Below are 20,059 nucleotides of genomic sequence, written 5' to 3'. Positions count from 1 at the left end.
CCAACTGCCCTCCAAAAAGAAAAAAAAAGGACCTGAGTTCAAATCTGGCCTCAGACATGTAATACTTACTAGTCATGTGACCTTGAGCAAGTCACTTAACCCCAACTGCCCTGCCCTCCCCCCTCCAAAAAGCAAAAATAAGTAAGTAAATACTTTTTTTTTTAAGTGAGGGGGCAGCTAAGTGGTACAGTGAATAGAGCACCAGCCTTGGAGTCAGGAGGACCTGAGCTCAAATCTGATCTCTTACTTACTTACTAGCTGTGTGACCTTGGGCAAGTCACTTAACTCCAACTGCCATGCCTTCCCCCCTCAATAAAAAAAATTGAGGATATTTGCTGAGAATTTTTTTTTCACTTTTGTCATCTCATATTACTCAGATGCTTTCTCCCATTATCTCTTCTTTCACCCCTGTCTCACGAGGAACCTTTGGAGAGAGCAGTTTCAGTTGAATGATAAAATTAGAAGTCAGACTTCAGAGTTAAGAAGAGAATGAGAAAAAAGGAAATGGCAAGCACTCATGTGGAAGTCAGAAAAAGCAATACAAGGACACTCTGAAGAACTCTGGAATTGATTGTGAGACATGGGAGACACAGGCAGAAGACTGCCTGGCATGATGTACTGGCATCAAAAATTCTGTTTGGCTCTATGAGCCAAGCAGAATTTTAGTAGCTCAAAAGAAATGTTAGATTCATAAATTTAGAGACATCTCTACTCCAAATATTCATAGGGAATTTTTGTGCCGAACATGTGGTGGCTCCTTCCAAGCTCATATTGGTATGATCAGCTACAGTGAGGCACACTGTACTTTAACCCCAACATAGTAATGTCATTTTGATCCTCTTTAAGAAAGAAGGAAAACAACCATTAGTAGTGAGGACACCACCATCCTTTCAGGTGTTATTCTTGATTCCTTACTTCTCTGTCATTCCTCATATCCAAACTGTTACCTTTACAATATCTCTTCATATACACTCTCTTCTCTCCTCTGATTCTAATGCAGGCCCTTATCACTTCATACCTAGAGTTATAATAGGCTATTGGTTGGTCTCCCTGTCTCAATTCTCTCCTTATTCCAGGACATCCTCCACTCAGTTGCCAAAATGAGCTTCCTAAAGCCTAAGTCTAACTATGTCACACTTTAATTCAGTAAATTCCAGTGGTTCCCTATGAACTCCAGAGTTAAATATAAAAACTTCAATTTGGCTTTTAAAGCCCTGCATAATTTATCCTAGTCCAACCTTTCCAGTCTTCTTACATTCTACTTTCCTCTATGTATTCCACCATCCAGTAACACTGACCTTCTTGTTGTTTATTACACAAGACCATTTTCACAGGCTATCCCCCTTAACTGGAATGCTCTCACTTTTTTTTTAAGCAATTGGGGTTAAGTAACTTGCTCAAGGTTACACAGCCAGGTGTTTCTGAGGGGGGTACTAAGTGTCTAAGCCCAGGAATCGATTCCCATGTCATCCCAACACTGGGGCCGGTGCTCTTACTCGCTGTGCTATCTGGCCGCCCCATGCTCTCACTTTTTGTCTCCATATCCTAGTTAGTGCCTTCCAACTCTGAAATCTCCAGTTTATCTTGCATATATCTTATTTGTACATAGTTGTTTATATGTTGCCTTCCCCATCAGATTGTAAGCTTCTTGAGGGCAAGGACTATTTTTTGCCCTTTTGTCCCTCAGTACTTAGTACAGTGACTGTCACAGAATAAGGAATGAATAAATGCTTGTTCCTTGCTGACTGATCTAGTCTATGCTAAGAGTAAATGCTGCATGTGGTATCCAGGCATGCTTGGCTGCTTCTGTGACTCCATTATGCCAAGGGCACAGGACTAGGGCTCACTGAACTATAGCAAGTTAAAGAAGAAGGTAAAGTTTGGTTGAGTCAGTAGTATGGGAACTGGAAAGCTGTTCTGAGGAGGCAGCATGATGCAGTGGATAAAGTTGTATTGGAGAGTCAGGAAGACTTAAGATCCATAGAAAAATATCAGCCATCTCACAGGGCTATTATGAGGATCAAATAAGATATACTAACGATTGTGTAAATCTAAATTATATATTAATTGTTATTATTCTGTTTGGGTAAATTCACAAATCCATATAACCCTTAATAAAAAGTTAGTTCTGCCCCACAGAGGGAAGCAGAGTTAAGAGATAAAAGGTATTTGACTTAGAGAACTATAAACATTAACGTATCCATTTATCTTGTGTAAGACAACAAAGTGCTAGGACAAGGTGAACATAGGACTCTCATGGCTAGATCTTTGTTGATGAACAGGATAAGATCAATAGTTATCAATGCCACCTTATGGTTAAATTCACTTTACAGATAAGGAATTTGAGGTGTAAAGAGGTCAAATTGTTTGTCTATGGTCATACTGATAACAAAGATTGGATTTTCAATCAGGTCTTCCTGATCCCCAAATTTAACACTCTTTCAAAAACTCAGAACCTGCCTATAATCTCATTTTGCAGATGGAAAAGCACATGGAGAAGATAAATAATTTTCCATAGGTAACAATGTGATGCAGTACCTAAGTTGGGAGGGGAAAAAAAGCCATATCTGGCAAAGTTAATCCCTCACAAGAATGTGCTGCCATTTTTTCTCAATACCTTAAGTCAGAGTCTACTTCTCCCCAAGAGCAAAATGAGAAAAATATGGAAAACACTGTACATACAAGGCTACTTCAGGTAGTCTTGGGTAATAGCAGCAAAACAAAAGAAATATAATACTTCTATGCCTTGCCTTGTCCTTTAGGTAAAAGCCATTTCAGTAAATCTTACTTACAGACTTCTATGAATTGATGCACAATGAAATATACAAAATCAGGAAAATAATGTACACAGCAGCTACAATAATGTAAATGAAAAGAACATTGACATAAAGCTGAAATATAGCTAATACGGATATAAGTTTTGTATGACTTAATATGTATAATGGATAGTGTATTTCTTGTTTTCTCAATTGGTAGGAGAGGAGTGAGAGGGAGGGAGAAAATTTGAAGCTAAAAATAAAATTTAATTTAATTAAAAGAAATAAAGTTGAAAGTTATGTCTGTAGTAATTAATCCTGGGTCTAAGAGAGGAAATGAAGAAATGTGCCTCTCTCTTTCCAATGGAAAATGTTGAGAATGAATGGGAGAATGAGTGCAGAATACTGTATCTGTTATTAGACTAAGTCATTATGTTGGCTTATTTCCCTTAACTATTGTTCCTTGTTACAAGGAAAGGTTCACTGAAAGGGAGGAAAGATAAAAAAGGGAGCATATTAGGAAATGACTTATGATGTAAAAACCAAAAGCATCAATAAAATGTGAAGAATCTTTTAAAAACTACCAAAAATACATGTACTTTTTTTTTTAACTGACCAAATATAATACATGGAATTTTCCACTTGTAATGTTTACTATGTTTTCTTTTCTCAGGCTTTAAGGAAAAATTGTAAGGGATTTTGTAACATTTAAATGTATCATCTTAAGAAGAAGAAAACAGACCCACTATTTTGCTACATTACCCACTAATATCCAGGTGTGGTTCTACAATATACAATATATTAACACAATGAATAAAAGAGAATTGAAATAATAATAGCATAACAAAATAAACATAAAACTGTGTGGGCTTCCCTTGTCCTAAGGGTTCCATCTATATGTTTCCAACTCAAGCCTAAAGGTTCAAAACAAATGATGCCTCCTTCACAAAACCTTCCAAACACCCTCAGCTAAAAATAACCTCTTTGTTGTGTAAACTAAAATGATTTTTTAATAACTTGCACTTTCAAATTTCGTGTTACTTTATACTTATCTGTATACATGTCTCATCTTCTCCACTAGGCCACAAACTCCATGAAGGGGGAAGGTTATACATTATTCTTTTTTGTATATCCTCCCCCCTCCCTTTTCTCCCCATCCTGCCTCTCCCAGGTACCTAATTACACCTTGCATAGTAAGAGCTCAATAATGTTTTCTGAATGAATGGGGTATAATAAAAAGAGCACTGAGTGTGAAGAGTATTTGGATTCAAATTGTAATTCTGTTACTACCTATGTGGTCATGGGCAAATAAAATAATTTTACCTTTCTAGGTCTAAGTTTCCTTATCTGTAAAATGAGGTTTGTATGGGATAATCTCTAATGCCCTTTCAAGTTCAAAATTGATCCTATGTGCCTATGAATACATAACGAATTGTATATTTTCCTCATGTTACAACATTCAAAAAGATGACTTCTAAGAAATTTGCGTTTATTTGAGAGAACAAGGCTATTCTTTGGACACGATTATCTTGAATCTAATGCAGGTAGCCAGATAAGTGCTACCACTTTCCATCTCCCTGAAGTCAGTAGTGAGCAAAAGTAATATACTATCTTTTCACCTAGAACATGTCCAGTACCCTATGAATTTGGTAATCTAGTCCTCAATTTTTAGGAATAGTATTTGTGTCCTTCAGACCAGTAATGTCAAACTCAAATAGAAAAAGGATCTACTTACCTGCACATAAGGATCCCTGCAGGATATATATTGACTTAGGAAATTACATATTAACATTATCTAGGTTCTACTGTATTTTTATTATTTTGTTAAATATTTATGTATTTGTTAAATATTAATTTCAGTATGGTTCAGGCTCCACTCTGGAGTTACTGATCAATAGGCCGTGGGTCTGACACCTCTGCTTTAGACTTTTTCCTTAGCAGGGCTAGGATTTCACAGATGTTAGAGCCAAGAATTTCAAAAAGCAAGAACATTTGCTGATTCGGGGCAGTACTTGTCAATTAACAAATCTATATTTAGAATTACAACAATATTTATGTATTGATTGGTGTCTGTTAAGAGAGATTCAGCTAGAAGAATTTAAAATAAGCTGAAAATTTTCCTATTTTAGAGTCAAGTGGTGTTGGAGGGGACTGGAATGGTATTTGCTACTTTATATTTCTCCCAAGTCATTGATTAAGGGACTCTTAGATTTATTCAGTATCGAAGAATGAAGTACTCTGATAGATTTCTAGAGATATTAATGTAATATATGCTGGATTCCCAAATACACTAATTTTATTCCTCTTTAGATTTTTTAGGCAATGATAACTTATGTAAACAATTCCACCTTAATAGCCAGAGACATAATCTGTGTTTGGAAAAACTCCCAATTTCCTCTTCCTCAACCTGGGACTTTTAAATAATAGCCTCAAAGTAGACAGCTAGGTAGCACAGTTGATAGTGCAAGGACCCTGGAGTCAGGAGGACCTGAGTTCAAATTTGGTCTCCGATGCACAGTGGCTGTGTGACCCTGGGCAAGTTACTTAACCCCAACTGCCTCAAATAAAATAATATAATATTATTTCAAATTGAATCAATAGGCTGTGGAAATATATCAATTCAAATAAAATAAAATAACCCAACTGGCTCAAAGTCTAGCTAGCCCCGGTGGTCTGAAAGCAGCAGAAAAGGCTTCCAAATATATCATACCTGTTTCTGCAAAGCAAGTTCACCATCCAATTCTTGGAGCTTTCTTTCCAACTGCCACTTCAACTTTTCATATTGTTCTCGATGGTGGTCAATTTCACAGTTTTTGTTGCTACAAGAAAATATATCAATAAAAGAAAATTTAAGCAAGAGATAGACACAAAGGCTTTCCTAGTATTTTTACTAAAATTTATGTCTCAGAGAGTTTGTTGAAAGGTTTTTTTCTTTTAACTTATTAAGCATTTAAATGTATTTCATATATATGCATATGCTATATACATATTTTATATACAAAAATAGCTATAAAAAGCTTAGAATAGACAGTCCCAAACTCATAGGAGTTTACAGCCTTAGACAGATAGATATCTTGCTAGACAGAGAATACATATGTATGTATATATATATATATGCATATATATGCATATACACACACACACAAAGTAATGCTTAATAAATGCTTGCTGAATTGAGTATGTTTTATGAGAATTAGTAAACTGTTGTAGCAAATTTCTGTAATAAGGTCTAAAATCTAAGATATAAAGGGAACTGGTTCAAATACATAAAAACAAGAGATAATCAATAGATAAAATGGTCAAAGGATATAAATAGGCAATTCTCAAGGAAAGAAATGCAAGCTATCAACAAATATGTGGAAAAAATGTTCTAAATCACTAATAATTAGAAAAATGCTAATTCCACCCAATAGATTGACAAAAATGGAAAATGATAATTGTTGGAGAGAATGTAGGAGGACAAGAAAATTAATGTAACAATTAACAGAGCTGTAAAAGGGTTCAACCATTCTGGAAAGCAATTTGGAACTACACAAAAAGTCACTAAATTTTGCATATTGTTTATCCCAGAGATACTTCTATTAGGTATATAAACTGAAGAGATGAAAGAAAAGGATGCATATATACAAAAATATTTACAGAACACTTCACTGTAGCAAAGAAATGGAAAAAAAAAGGTAACCATCAATTAGGGAATGACTGGATAAATTGTGGTATATGAACATAATTGTAAAAAATAATGGGGGTGGCCAGGTAGTACAGTGAGAGCGCCAGCTCCGGTGTCGGGATGACCTGGGGATGACCTGGGATCAAATCCGGGCTCAGACACTTAGCATCCACCCAGAAACACCTGGCCTCATAACCTAGAGCAAGTTACTCAAACCCAATTGCTTAGGGGCGGCCAGATGGCTCAGCAAGTAAGAGCACCGGCTCCAGTGTCAGGATGACCTGAATCAAATCTGGGCTCAGATACTTAGCACCACACCCAGAAATAATAACTGGCCGTGTAACCTTGAGCAAGTTACTTAACCCCAATTGCTTAAAAAAAAAATAATGAAAGCTACAGATTCAGAGAAACTTGGGAAAACTTGTATGAACTGATGCAGAGTGAAATAAGTAGAGAATAATTAACATGATAAAGTATTTATATGTTTTTCTAAAGGTGGAGCTAAGATGGCAGAGAAAAGGCAGGGACTCACCTGAAATCCTCCTAAAATCCCAAACACTTCCTGGAGCAGCAGAACTCAAAAAGGACAGGGTAAAAATAACTTCCCAGATAAAGACAAATTAGATGATCAGCAGGAAAGATCTGTCACACCTGGGTGAGAGTGGAGCACCGTCCAGCACAGACTTTGCCAGCACAGACTCTGCCAGCACAGACTCATCCCCAGAAAACCAGGAGCAGGCCTTGGGAACCATTAAACCCACAGTGGCAGCAACCCACAGAAGGTAAGGGGGTCGAACAACTGGGCACAAGAAGATTATAGGGTTCTTTTTGCTAACACTGAGGCAGGACTCAGTTGCTTTGCCAATACTCAGTTCCGAGCTGTAGTCCTGGATGGCAGTCCCAGGGTGAGGAAGAGCACTAGCACACCAGAGCTTGCAGCCGTGGTGGAAGAGAAACCCTCCTCTCACAGTTCTAAGGCAGAAAAGAGTCCTTGTGGTCAGACTCACAGACCAGAGCACAGGTTGGGAGAGTAGAAAACACCTCTCCTTAGATCTTACCACCCTGGAAGAACTAAAAACTTATAGGTCCCTAGAAGTGTCTCTGAAAACAGCTGCACAAAACCCTTGAAGTTGGGGCAGTGCACCCTCCACACTGAAAGTAAAGCCCTACTTTAACAACAATTAAGAGTCAAGTAATAGGAGGTGGAGCCAAGATGGCGGAGTAGAAGTGCAAACTTGGCATGGGATCCCACTCCAATCATTTCCAATACAGATAAAAAAATTACTCTAAAGAAACTTCAGAGCTACAGAATCCACAAATCTGCTGAAAGCAGCCCAGCAGGGAGACAGGAAGGGTCTATTGCACAGAGCTGGGAGCCAAGTGCAGTCTGGCATGAGCCACAGTTCCAGCCCCAGGGAGGCCCCGACCAGTGGCCTCCAGAGCAGACTTCAGGAGAGTGAATCATCAGTAGCTGTGGTGGTTTCCAGACTTCTCAACCCATAAATGCCAAAGACAAAGTAAAAGGTCACTGCAGAAATCTGTTGGAACAGGGGGAACTGAAGAGCCCCCTGCCCCTGGGGTGAGAAGCAGCCAGAGGTGCAGCAGTGTAATGGGAATGTAAATTTATAAGATCTTCTCTGCCCCTAGGCTTAAGTGCACCTGGAGCCTGTGGTAGGAGGCTTGTTTTTCAGGAAATACTTTGTGATTGGCCAGTGTGTCAAGAAGGTTGTTACATTATCTGAGCCAGGAGAAGGCTATATAAGCCCCGATGGGAGGCTTTCCTTTGGGGCTCACTTTGTGAAGTGTTGTGTGATTTGACCAGATGAGACTTTGGGCAGCCATTGTTGAGAGTCCCCCTGCTTTGAAAACCCAGATGTTGATGCTTCCCTCTCTGGTAACTGTGATTAGGCATGGATATATGTAATTGTTGGACAGTTTGGAAGCCTGTCTGCTGAAATGTTCTTGTAACTTATGCTTATAACCTCTGTATATTCAGAAGTTTGGGGTGCTGACCTTTTCCCCCTGAACTAGGTAAACAATATATGTCTGATTGATAAAGTAAGCTTGTTAACCCATTTTGAGTTGCTTTCTTTTAGCAAAGCAGATCTAAGAACCTGTGTTGGCAGACACCCTGGGGATGCTGGGGTGCTTGCCACTACAGGCAGCCTGCAGCTACTGCTGCATAGCTGATTCCTGAGCTCCTGGCCTGTAGATCATGGGGGGACCAAGCAACCATTCAGAGGGTAATCACTCTTGCTTTAATTTGCTTGGATCTGGATCACAGCCTTGGGTGGTGGTCCTAAGGTGTGTGACCAGTGAGCCAGAGCTTGTGGGGGCTGTAAAGAGGGGGCCCTCCTAATAGCTCCAGCAGCTGTGAAAACCCCAGTGATTTGGGACATAGCTCTCTTCATTCTGAAAGAAGAGTTCTGCCATGGCAAAGAGCTAAAAGTCAAGTAACTGGCTGGCAATATGAGCAAACAATGGAAGCACAGAGAGACAACAGAATCCTTTTCTGGGGACAAAAATAATCAAGGCATGAAGTGGGAGGAAAACAGCAAAGTCAGAACTCCTGCATCAAAAGCCTCCAAGAAAAATATCAATTGGTTACAGGCCATGGAGGAGCTCAAGAAGGATTTTGAAAATCAAGTAAGAGAAGCGGGGGGAAAACTGAGAAGAGAAATGAGAATGACGCAAGAAAATCATGAAAAACTAGTCAACAGACTGCTAAAGAAGACCCCCCAAAAATACTGAAGAAAATAACACCTTAAAAAATGGACTAAATAAAATGGTAAAAGAGGCCCAAAAAACCAATGAGAAGAAGAATGCCTTAAAAAACCAAATTTGCCAGATGGAAAAGGAATTTCAAAAACTCACTGAAGAGAATAATTGCTTCAAAATTAGACTGGAGCACATGGAAGCTAATGACCTTATGAGAATTTAAGATACTATAAAACAGATCCAAACAAATGAAAAAATAGAAGGCAATATACATGGAGAGAATAACATACACTTTCAATTGGGTATCTTACCCTACAGGAAAGTGGTGGGGCAAAGGGAATGAGAGGAGGAATGATAGAGAGAAGGGCAGATTGGGGAAAGGGTAGTTAGAAGCAAACATTTTTTAAAAGGGATAAGGTCAAAGGAAAAAACAGATTAAGTAGGGGGCAGGATAGGAGGGAGGGAAATATAGTTAGTCTTTCACAATATAACAACTATGGAGATGATTTGGGTAACTACACATGTACAACCTATATTGAATTGCTTATCTTCACAGCGGGGGTGGGTGAGGAAGGAAGAAGGGAAAAAATCTGGAATTCAAAGTTTTAAAAACAAATGTTTAAAAATTTGTTTTTTACATGCAAAAAAACTGGGAAATAAGATATACAGGTACTGGGGTATAGAAACCCATCCTGCCCTACTAGAAAGTTAGCAGGGTGATGGGGAAGGATGTATAGGGGAGATATAGATTGGGTAAGGGGGTATTCAGCAAGCTTGCTATTTTGGGGTGGGGGTAGGGGAAAGACAGGGAGAAAAAGATTGTAACTCAAAATCTTGTGGAAATGAATGCTGAAAATTAAAAATAAATATATAAATAATTTTTTTTTAATTCAAGTAATAGACTAGGGAAATGAGCTAACAACAGAAAAAAATCCTGACTAAAGAGTTACTATGGTGACAGGGAAGATCAAAATACACACACTCAGAAGAAGACAACAAAGTCAAAGCTACTACATCCAAAGCCTCCAAGAAAAATATGAATTGGTTTCAGGCCATGGAAAAGAGATAGAGGAAAAATTGGGAAGAGAAATAAGAGAGGTGCAAAAAATAATGAGAAAAGAGTCAACACTTTGGTAAATGAGAAAAAAAAAACGAAGAAAATAACACCTCAAAAGATAGAGTAGGGCAAATGGTAAAAGATGTACAAAAAAGCCAATAAAGAGAAGAATGCCTTAAAGAGCAGAATGAGACAAATGGAAAAGAAAATCCAAAGGAACGCTAAAGAAAATAATGCCTTAAAAATTAGAATTGAGCAAGTGGAAGCTAATGACTTTATGAAAAATCAAGAAACAATAAAACAAAATAATGAAAAATGGAAGACAATGTGAAATGTCTCATTGGAAAAGCAACTGACCTAGAAAAAAGATCCAGAAGAGATAATTCAATAATTATTGGACTACTTGAAGCCATGATCAAAAAAAGAATGTATGGGCAGATAAGTGGCACAGTGAATACAGCACCAGTCCTAGAATCAGGAGAACCTAAGTTCAAATCCCATCTCAGACACATAACACTTAACTAGCTGTGTGACCTTGGACAAATCATTTAACCCCAATTGGCCTGCCTTCCCCTCTTCAAAAAAAAAAAAGAGAGAGAGCTAGACATCATCTTTCAAGAAATTATCGATGAGATTCTGGGAGCAGCAGTCTCACATATAACTCAGAACTTTTGCAGCAACATGCCAGCAACCTTGATATACTCCAAAATGGCATCTACTGTTAAGGTTCAGCTGATTTTGAATCTCCTAAAAGAAGAACAGGTTCCTCAGAACAAGATCACTGTTGTTGGGGTTGGTGGAGTTGGCATAGCATGTGTCTTCAGTATCTTAAAAAAAAGATTTGGCTAATGAACTTGCCTTAGTTGATGTAAAAGAAGATAAATTTAAGAGAGAGAGATGATGGATCTCCAACATGGCAGCCTTTTCCTCAAAACACCAAAGGATGTTTCTGGCAAAGAATACAATGTAACTGCAAACTCAAAACTGGTCCTGGTCATTGTTACAGTTGGGGCACATCAACAAGAAGGAGAAAGTCACCTTAATTTGGTCCAGCATCATGTGAATATCTTTAAATTCATCATTCCCAATATTGTTAAATACAGCCCTAATTACAAGCTGCTTATTGTTTCTAATCCAGTGGATATTTTAACATATGAGGCCTGGAAGCTAAGTGGCCTCTCTAAAAACTGTGTTATTGGAAGTGGTTGCAATCTGGATTCTGACTGTTTCTGTAACCTAATCGGGGAAAGACTTGGTGTCCATTCTTCAAGATGTTGCAGATGGATCCTTGGGGAACATGGAGACTCCAGTGTTCCTGTGTGTAGTGGTGTGACTCTTGCTGGTATGTCTCTGAAGAATCCTCATCTTCAAATAGGAACTGATGTTGATTCAGAGAATTGGAAAGATGATTATAAACAGGTAGTTAAAAGTGCTTATGAGGTGAACAAGCTGAAGGGCTACACTTCGTGGGCCACTGGCTTATCTGTGGCAGATGTGGCAGCAAACATTATGAAGAATCTTTGGGAGAGTGCATCCAATTTCCACCATGATTAAGGGCCTATATGGCATTAATTAAGATGTCTTCCTTAGTTTCCCATGTATCTTGGAGCGGAATGGCATTTCAGATGTGGTGAAGGTAAACCTGAATCCAGAGGAGAACCATTTAAAGAAGAGTGCAGATACTCTTTCAGGAATCCAGAAGGAGCTGCAACTTTAAAACCTTTTAAGGTGCTGCCATCAAGAGAACATGACACTGGTTAAGGGGTTATATATGATGTGCTTTTCAAATAGGTCAAATCCTTCCTCTCATTAGTGATTGAACATCAAAAATGTAAAACCTGTTGGGGGCAGCTAGGTGTCACAGTGAATAGAGCACTGGCCCTGGAGTCAAGAGGACCTGAGTTCAAATCCGGCCTCAGAAATTTAAAACTTATTAGCCGTGTGACCTTGGGCAAGTCACTTAAACCCAACTGCCCTGCCTTCCACCCTGCAAAAAAAAAAATGTAAAACCTGAGAACACACTCTAGTCTCTTCCTAAAATTAGAAATGGGGAATAGTACAGTGTGACTATTGGTTAAACCCTGTTGTTGTTTGCATATGATGCTGGATATGACTTGTGTAGTCTCATTAGCTGGTGTCAAGCAGAGTCAGCACCCCACAGGTATATAAACCACCTGCCTTGTATGCAGGTGCTACAGGTTCCCATAAGTCCAGAAGACAACACTCCTGGATAAAAAACACCATACAATAGTAATTCTTTATTGATGCATTGATTACCTTTGTGCTCCCCTCCATTAGTGCTCTACAGCATAGCCCCATATGTCACATTTCCAGAGGATCTGATTTTGTTTATATGTATATATATATATATATATATATCAATAGTTGTAAATTTCTACATTATATAAAAGGATCTATATATGTATAATGATGCAACCAATTCCTCAAGTGTCATCCTAACCCTAAATACTGAATAAACAACAAATAACTGATAAAAAAAAGAAATCAAGGAAAACTGCCCTGACATTCTAAACCAGAGGGCAAAATAAAAATTGGAAGAATTCACTTATCACCTCTTGAAAAAGATCCCAAAAAGAAAACTCCTAGGAATATTATAGACAAATTTCAGAGTTCCCAGGTCAAGTAGAAAATATTGTAAGGCGTCAGAAAAAAACAATTTGAGTATTGTGGAAAAACAATTAGGATAACAGCAGCTTCTACATTAAGGGGTTGTAATATGATATTTCAGAGGCCAAGGGAGCTAGGATTAACACCAAGATTCACCTACCCAGCAAAACTGCGTATAATACTTCAGGGGAAAATATAGATATTCAGTGAAATAGAGGACTTTCAATCATTCTTGATGAAAAGAACAGAGCTGAACAGAAAATTTGACTTTCAAATACAAGAAGCAAGAGAAGCATGAAAAGATAAACAGGATAGGGAAATCATAATGAACTTATTTAAGTTGAACTATTTATATTCCTACACGGAAAGACGATATTTGTAACTCATGAGACTTTTCTCAGTATGAGGATAGCTGAAGGAAATATATATGTGTATATATATATATGTGTGTGTGTGTGTGTGTACATATATATGTATGTATAGGTGGGTGCATGTGTCTATATGTATATATGTGTGTATATATGTGTATACATGTATACTTAGAATGCACAGGGTGAGCTGAATGTAAAGGGATGATACCTAAAAATTAAGAGGTGAGAGAGGAATATATTGGGAGGAGAGGGGGAGAAATAGAATGGGGTGGATCATCTCACATAAAGGAGGCAGGAGAAGGCTGTTACAATAGAGAAGAGCAGGAAGGTGAAAGGGAATGAGTTAACCTTACTCTCATTGGATTTGGCTTCAGGAGGGAATAACATACACACTCAATTGGGTATCATATCCTACAGGAAAGTAGGGGCGAAGGGAATAAGAGAGGGGATGATAGAGGGGAGGGCAGATTGAGGGAGAGGGTAGTTAGAAGCAAACACTTTTGAAAAGGTTCGGGGTCAAAGGAGAAAACAGAATAAATGGAGGACGGGATAGGATGGAGGGAGATACAGCTAAGTCTTTCACAATATAACTACTATGGAAATGTTTTGCATAACTATACATATATAACCTATATTGAATTGCTTGTCTTGCCAGTAGGGGTGAGTGAGGAGGGGAGAAGGGAGAGAATCTTGAACTCAAAAGTTTTCAAAACAAATGTTAAAAAAAAATGTTTTTACATGCAACCAGGAAATAAGATGTACAGGCAATGGGGTATAGCAATCCATCTTGCCCCACAAGAAAGTAAGGGGGGGTCATAGGGAGGATATAAGAGAGAGCAGATTGGGGGAAGGTGTATTCAGTATGCTTGCCATCTTGGGGTGGGGAGTATCTCATTAGATAGGGAAGAGATGAGAAGAAAATTTGTAACTTAAAATCTTGTGGAAATGAATGTTGAAAACTAAAAATAAATAAATTATAAATTTAAAAAATAAAATAAAATGCCTGTCTTAAAACCTTGAAAAAAAGAAAAAAAAAGAAAATCTGACTTTCAATTCAAGACTAAAGAGAAGTATAAAAAGGTAAAAAGGAAAAGGAAATCATAAAGGACTTATATAAGTTTAAACTGTTTACATTCCTACATGGGAAGATATTTGTAACGCTAAGACTTTCTCATTATTAGGGTAATTAGGAGTATATATAGACTGAGGGCAGAGGTGTGAGCTGAATATGAAGGGATGATATCTAAACAAATAAAACTAAGGAGTCAGAGGAATATATTGGAAAAAGAGAAAGGGAGAGGTAGAATGAGGTAAATTACCTCACATAAAGGAGGCAAGAAAAAGCTTTTACAATGAAAGGGAAAAGGCGGGAGGTGAGGGGAAGTGAGCAAACCTTACTCTCATAAAAAGTGGCTCAAAGAGGAAATAGCATACACACTCAATTGGGTATAGAAATCTTAACCTACAGGAAAGTAGGAGGGGAAGGTGATAAGGAAAGGGGGGAGGGGTTTTAGGAGGGAGGGCAGATTGGGGAAAAGGGTAGTCAGAAACAAAACAGTTTTGATGAAGGACAGGGTGAAAGAAGAGAGAGAATAGAATAAATGAGGGGGGGGCGCAATAGGATGGAGGGAAATACAGTTAGCAACAGTAACTGTGAAAAAAAATCCTGAAACAAGTTTCTCTGACAAAGGCCTCATTTCTCAAACATATAGAGAACTGAGTCAAATTTATAAAAATGAGAGCCATTCCCCAATTGATAAATGATCAAAGGGTATGATCAGCTTTCAATGAAATAATCAAAGCTATCTACCTACAGTCATGAAAAAAAAATTCTAACCCACTAATGACTGGAGAAATTAAAATTTAAAAAATTCTGAGATACCACTTCATATCTATTAGATTGGCTAATAGTTCATAAAAGGTAAATGATAAATGTTGGAGGGGATGTGAGGAAAATAACATATTAATGCACAATTGGTGGAGGTGTGAACTTATTCAACCCTTCTACAGAGCAATTTGGAAGCATACTCAAAACCAAGCATACCCTTTGACCTAGCAATGCCATACCAGGTCTGCATCCCAAAAGAGATAAAAAACCAAAAGGAAAAGGACCTATATGTACAAAAATATGTATAGTAGCTCTTTTTCTGGGGGCAAAGAACTGGAAATTGAGGGGATGCCCATCAACTGGGGAATGGCTCAACAAATTTTTGTATATAATTATGATGGAATACTACTATGCTATAAGAAATGATGAGCAGGATGCTCTCAGAAAAACCTGGAAAGACTTATATGAGCTAATGCAAAGTAAAATGTACTGTGTACAAAGTAATAGCAATACCATAAGATGATCAGCTGTTAATGACTTAGCTATTCTCAGCAATACAACGATCTAAGACAACTCTAAAGGACTTATGATGAAAAATGCTATACACTCCCAGAGAAAGAACTGATGATGTCTGAATACAGATTGAAGCATACTTCTTGTAAAGTATGCTTCTTTCTTTCTTTTCTTTCTTTATATTTCTTTTTTTTGAGGGGGGAAATCAAGGCAATTAGGGTTAAGTGACTTGGCCAAGGTCACACAGCTACTAAGTGTCAAGTGTCTGAGGCTAGATTTGAACTCAGGTCCTCCTGACTCCAGGGCTGGTACTCTATTCACTGCACCACCTAACTGCCCCTTTTCTTTATATTTCTTGAGGGGATTTTTTTGGTCTATGTTTTCTTCCACAACATTACTAATATAGAAATGTTTTGTATGACTACACATGTATAAACTATATGGAATTGTTCGCCTTCTCAAGTGGGTGGTGGTGAGGATGGAGGAGGGGAGAGAAGAAGAGAGAAAATTTGGAAATCAAAGCTTTAAAAACGAATGTTAAAAATTGTTTTTTATATATAAGTGGGAAAAATAAAATACTAAATACATTTTTAATAAGCACAACATGCTTTCTGACAGACATCATACAATACAATCTGTTTTGTGTGACTATGTGTATTAAAATAGAGGCTTTTGTTTTGGGGAAGAGCGTAATTATAAATGATAGTTATGTAATACAAAAGAAAAGAGCATCAATTAAACATTTAAAAACACACAAAAAGAGAGATGGAAATTCAGAAGAAAGAGAAGTAGAGCAATGTTAGTACTAGCAATTGGTATAATATTTAATTTTTAAAAATAAACTGTATATAGTCTTCTTTTTCCATCCTTTGTATATGGGAACATTCATGTTTGTTGATTATTTTTTTCATAATTTTAAAAAACATTTAAAAAAAGGATTAGGAAAATATTGAGTAGACTATGAAGATGTAAAAAGTCATGGAAATAAATAGCTAGGGACAAAGTATATGAGTACAACTTTTCCTTATGTTATCTTATTCAAATTAAACACTGGAATGTAATCACTGACCCCAAAACATGTCTGCAGTTACCTAAATGGATATAGACAAAATAGCTTTACCTGCTTTTTAAAGAGAGTAGCACAAAGATATCTTAGTGAGCCACCTTCTCTTGATCGTCTCATATAGGTTTAGGAACTAATAATGGATGACATTATAAGCCTCTTAGCAGTCTAAGGACTGGGAAGTCATCAGCAAATCACATTCACACTTAAAAGAATAATATAAGTAATCCCAACCTATAAACAGGTTGCATTCCAAAAGATCAATCAAAAGTCAGTTGCTTGGAATTTGGAACACAAGGGGGAAAAAAGTTTAGAAAGAGGATTAAGTATCCAGGTTAATGCAAAAAGTCTGTTTAACTCACTATGTAACTCAATTATAGAATCTAATCCTTATTTATAATATTGTTTTTATGGGGAAAAGTCTTTTCAGTTCCAGTTCAAATAGATCAGTAACACATCTCAGCCTCAGTGGGCAGGTCTCCAGTTGTTCTGGAGACAGCTGCTGAACTACCGTAGGAGGGCTCTAGTGATCAAATGCTCCAGCTCTTGCTCTAATGATACTACGATTCCTATGTGAGGGTCATTCACAAGTAGAAAGTTTGAAACAACAGTTGTAGTTCAATTATCTAGCCACAAGGTGGCTCTACAGAACGCTAAACTGGATGAAATCAAACATCATTAAACTGATAACAAAAGTCTTCGTGGTTCACATAACATGAGCACTAAGAAACAGACTTCTAACCTAAATTGGGAAAAAAGACTGCCCAGCTACTATATATTTACTCTAGAAAAACCCTAAAGGTTGAGCTAGATTGAATAATAATCAAGAAATCAATTGAGACTTCTCCCATTGCAAAACTGCAAAACTGCAAAAAAAAAAAAACAACCCAAAGTCCACAAGCAAATAAGTAGAACTGTCAGCAGAGGCAGCAACACTGCAAGGAATCCCTCCTTCCCACCTAACCCTCCAGGAACATGTTGTAACCTGCAACGCTCACTGCCTCTAGGCAGCAAGAGTAGAGAGTTCCTCTGAGAAACCATTACCACATAATGGTAAGCACAGAAAGTCTGGGAAACAATCAGCACAGTGTTCAGACTGCCCAGGCTGAGGAGCTCTGATGTCCCTAACATTCAGTTCTGAAACATTAGAGAGGGTCCTTAAGACTCAAGAGTTCTGAATCTCAAAGAACAAGAGGGGGTGACTTAGGAAGGCAAAGAGTGGGGCAGGAACCCAAAGGACCCAGGGTATTTCTGAGCATATCACCCAAAAAACTCAACTGGAGGTAGAACAAGCATAGGAATAAGTGCAACTTACCTTAAAACAATAAGTAGTATTTATCTAAAACCATCAGCAAGCAGCAGGCATAAGCTAGAAGCTTTCCCAATATAATAAGGGGTGAAGCAAGACTGCCCATTATCACCTATATTATTTTATACTGTACTAGAAATATCAGCTATAGCAATAGGAAAAAGAAATCCAAGGAATCAGAATAGGCAATGAGGAAACAAAACTATTAGTCTTTGCAAATGATATAATGTTATACTTAGAAAATCCCAGAGAATCAATTAAAAAACTATTTGAAATTATTAACAACTTTAACAAAGTTGCAGGATACAAAAATACTCACATAAATCATAAACATTTCTATATATTACCAACAAAGTGTCCAGCAGCAAGAGATAGAAAGAGAAATTCTATTTAAGATAACTGTTGACAGTATAAAATACTTGAGATTCTTCCTGCCAAGACAAGCCTGAGAACTATATGAACACAACTATAAAACACTTTTCACACAAATAGATCTAAACAACTGGAAAAATATCAATTGCTCATGGGTAGGATGAGTCAATATAATAAAAATGAAAATTTTACCTAAATTAATCTATTTATTAATTGTCATACTAATGAAACTATGAAAAATCATTTTATAGAGCTAGGAGAAATAATCACAAAATTCATCTCTGGAAGAACAAAGGCTCAAGGATATTGAGGGAACCAATGAAAAAAAAGTGAAAGAAGGTAGTCTAGCCCTCTCAAATCTCAAACTGTATTATATAGTAGTAATTCTCAAAACAACCTGGTGCTGGCTAAGAAATAGAGTGGTAGATTAGTGGAATAGATTAGGTACATATTACATTACAGTATATGGGACTATAGTAATCTAGCATATGATAAATCCAAAAATCTAAACTTTTGGAATAAGAACTTATTTTGTGACAAAAACTGCTAGGAAAACTTGAAAACAGTATAGCAAAAACTAGATATAAACCAACATCTAAAACCATATACCAAGATAAGGTCAAAATGTATACATATTTACATAAAAAGGGTGATATCATAAGCAAATTAAGAGAACACAGAACAGTCTATCAGATTTATGTGTAAGGGAAGAATTTAGGACCAAAGACAATATAGAGAGCATTAAAAAAAAACAGGTTAATTTTGATTATGTAAAACTAAAGTTTTTGTACAAACAAAACCAATGCAACCAAAATTATTAGAAAAGCAGAAAACTGGGGGGGGGGGGCAGGATTTATAATAGTTATCTCTGACAAAAACCTCATTTCTAAAATATATAGAGAACTGAGTCAAATTTACAAAAATGTAAGTCATTTCCCAATTGATAAATGGCCAAAGGATATGAACAGGCATTTTTCTGACAAAGAAATCAAAGCTATCTACAATCATATGAAAAATGATCTAAAATCACTATTGATCAGAGAAATGCAAACTAAAACAACTCTGAGGTATCATCTCACACCTATCAGATTGGCCAATATGACAAAAAAAAGAAAATGCTAGATGTTGGAGGGGATGTGGGAAAACTGGGACATTACTGTATTGTTGGTGGACTTGTAAACTGATTCAACCATTCTGAACAGCAATTTGGAACTATTCCCAAAGAGCTTTAAAACTGTGCATACCAGGGGCAGAGCCAAGATGGCAGAGTAAAACAGGGCTTCTGCGCAGCTCCCACTTCCACCCTCTCCAATTCATGTAAAAAATGACTCAAAACAAACTTTGGAGCTACAGAACCCACAAAATGACAGAAAAAAACTAACTTCCCACTGAAGACAACCTGGCAGGATGGCAGGAAAGGGCCAGAGCAGAGCTCTGGGAGCCAAACCCAGCCCTGGGTGAGCCAGAGGATTTAGCATCAAGGTGGCCACAACCAGCCACTGGCTGGAGGAAGTTCAGATCGCCAGCAGCTGTGGTAGTTTCTAGAATTATCAACCCATAGATGCTAAGGACAAAGTGTGAGGTCAGTGCAGTGTTAACTTTGGGAACTGGGAGTCCGGGAATGTGGTCCAGCATTTGCACCCTGGAGGTTGAGGCATGGTGGCCATGCAGTTGCTGCCACATGGCTGCTTCAGAGCTCCTGGCCTGAAGGTTGAAGGGGGACCAAGCGACCAGTCTGAGGGATAATAGCTCTTGCTTTAACCTGTTTGGATCTGGA

At 37.6% G+C, this 20,059-nt stretch overlaps 1 protein-coding gene across 4 annotated transcripts in view; it reads right to left on the bottom strand.

The window, feature by feature from the left end:
* CCDC57 (coiled-coil domain containing 57) overlaps positions 1-20,059 on the bottom strand; it is a 340,926-nt gene that overhangs the window by 264,574 nt on the left and 56,293 nt on the right. For all 4 annotated transcript variants that reach the window (XM_069063980.1, XM_069063979.1, XM_069063981.1 and 1 more), the window contains exon 3: positions 5,467-5,575. In XM_069063980.1, the coding sequence (XP_068920081.1) occupies positions 5,467-5,575 (109 nt within the window). The remainder of the gene's footprint in view (positions 1-5,466; positions 5,576-20,059) is intronic.

The sequence above is a fragment of the Petaurus breviceps genome, unplaced genomic scaffold (assembly GCF_028583685.1).
Source record: "Petaurus breviceps papuanus isolate PSGF00001 unplaced genomic scaffold, PetGlider_PUasm1.0 90617, whole genome shotgun sequence".
Lineage (NCBI taxonomy): Eukaryota > Metazoa > Chordata > Mammalia > Diprotodontia > Petauridae > Petaurus > Petaurus breviceps.
This window is presented reverse-complemented; position numbering and strand designations above follow the sequence as displayed.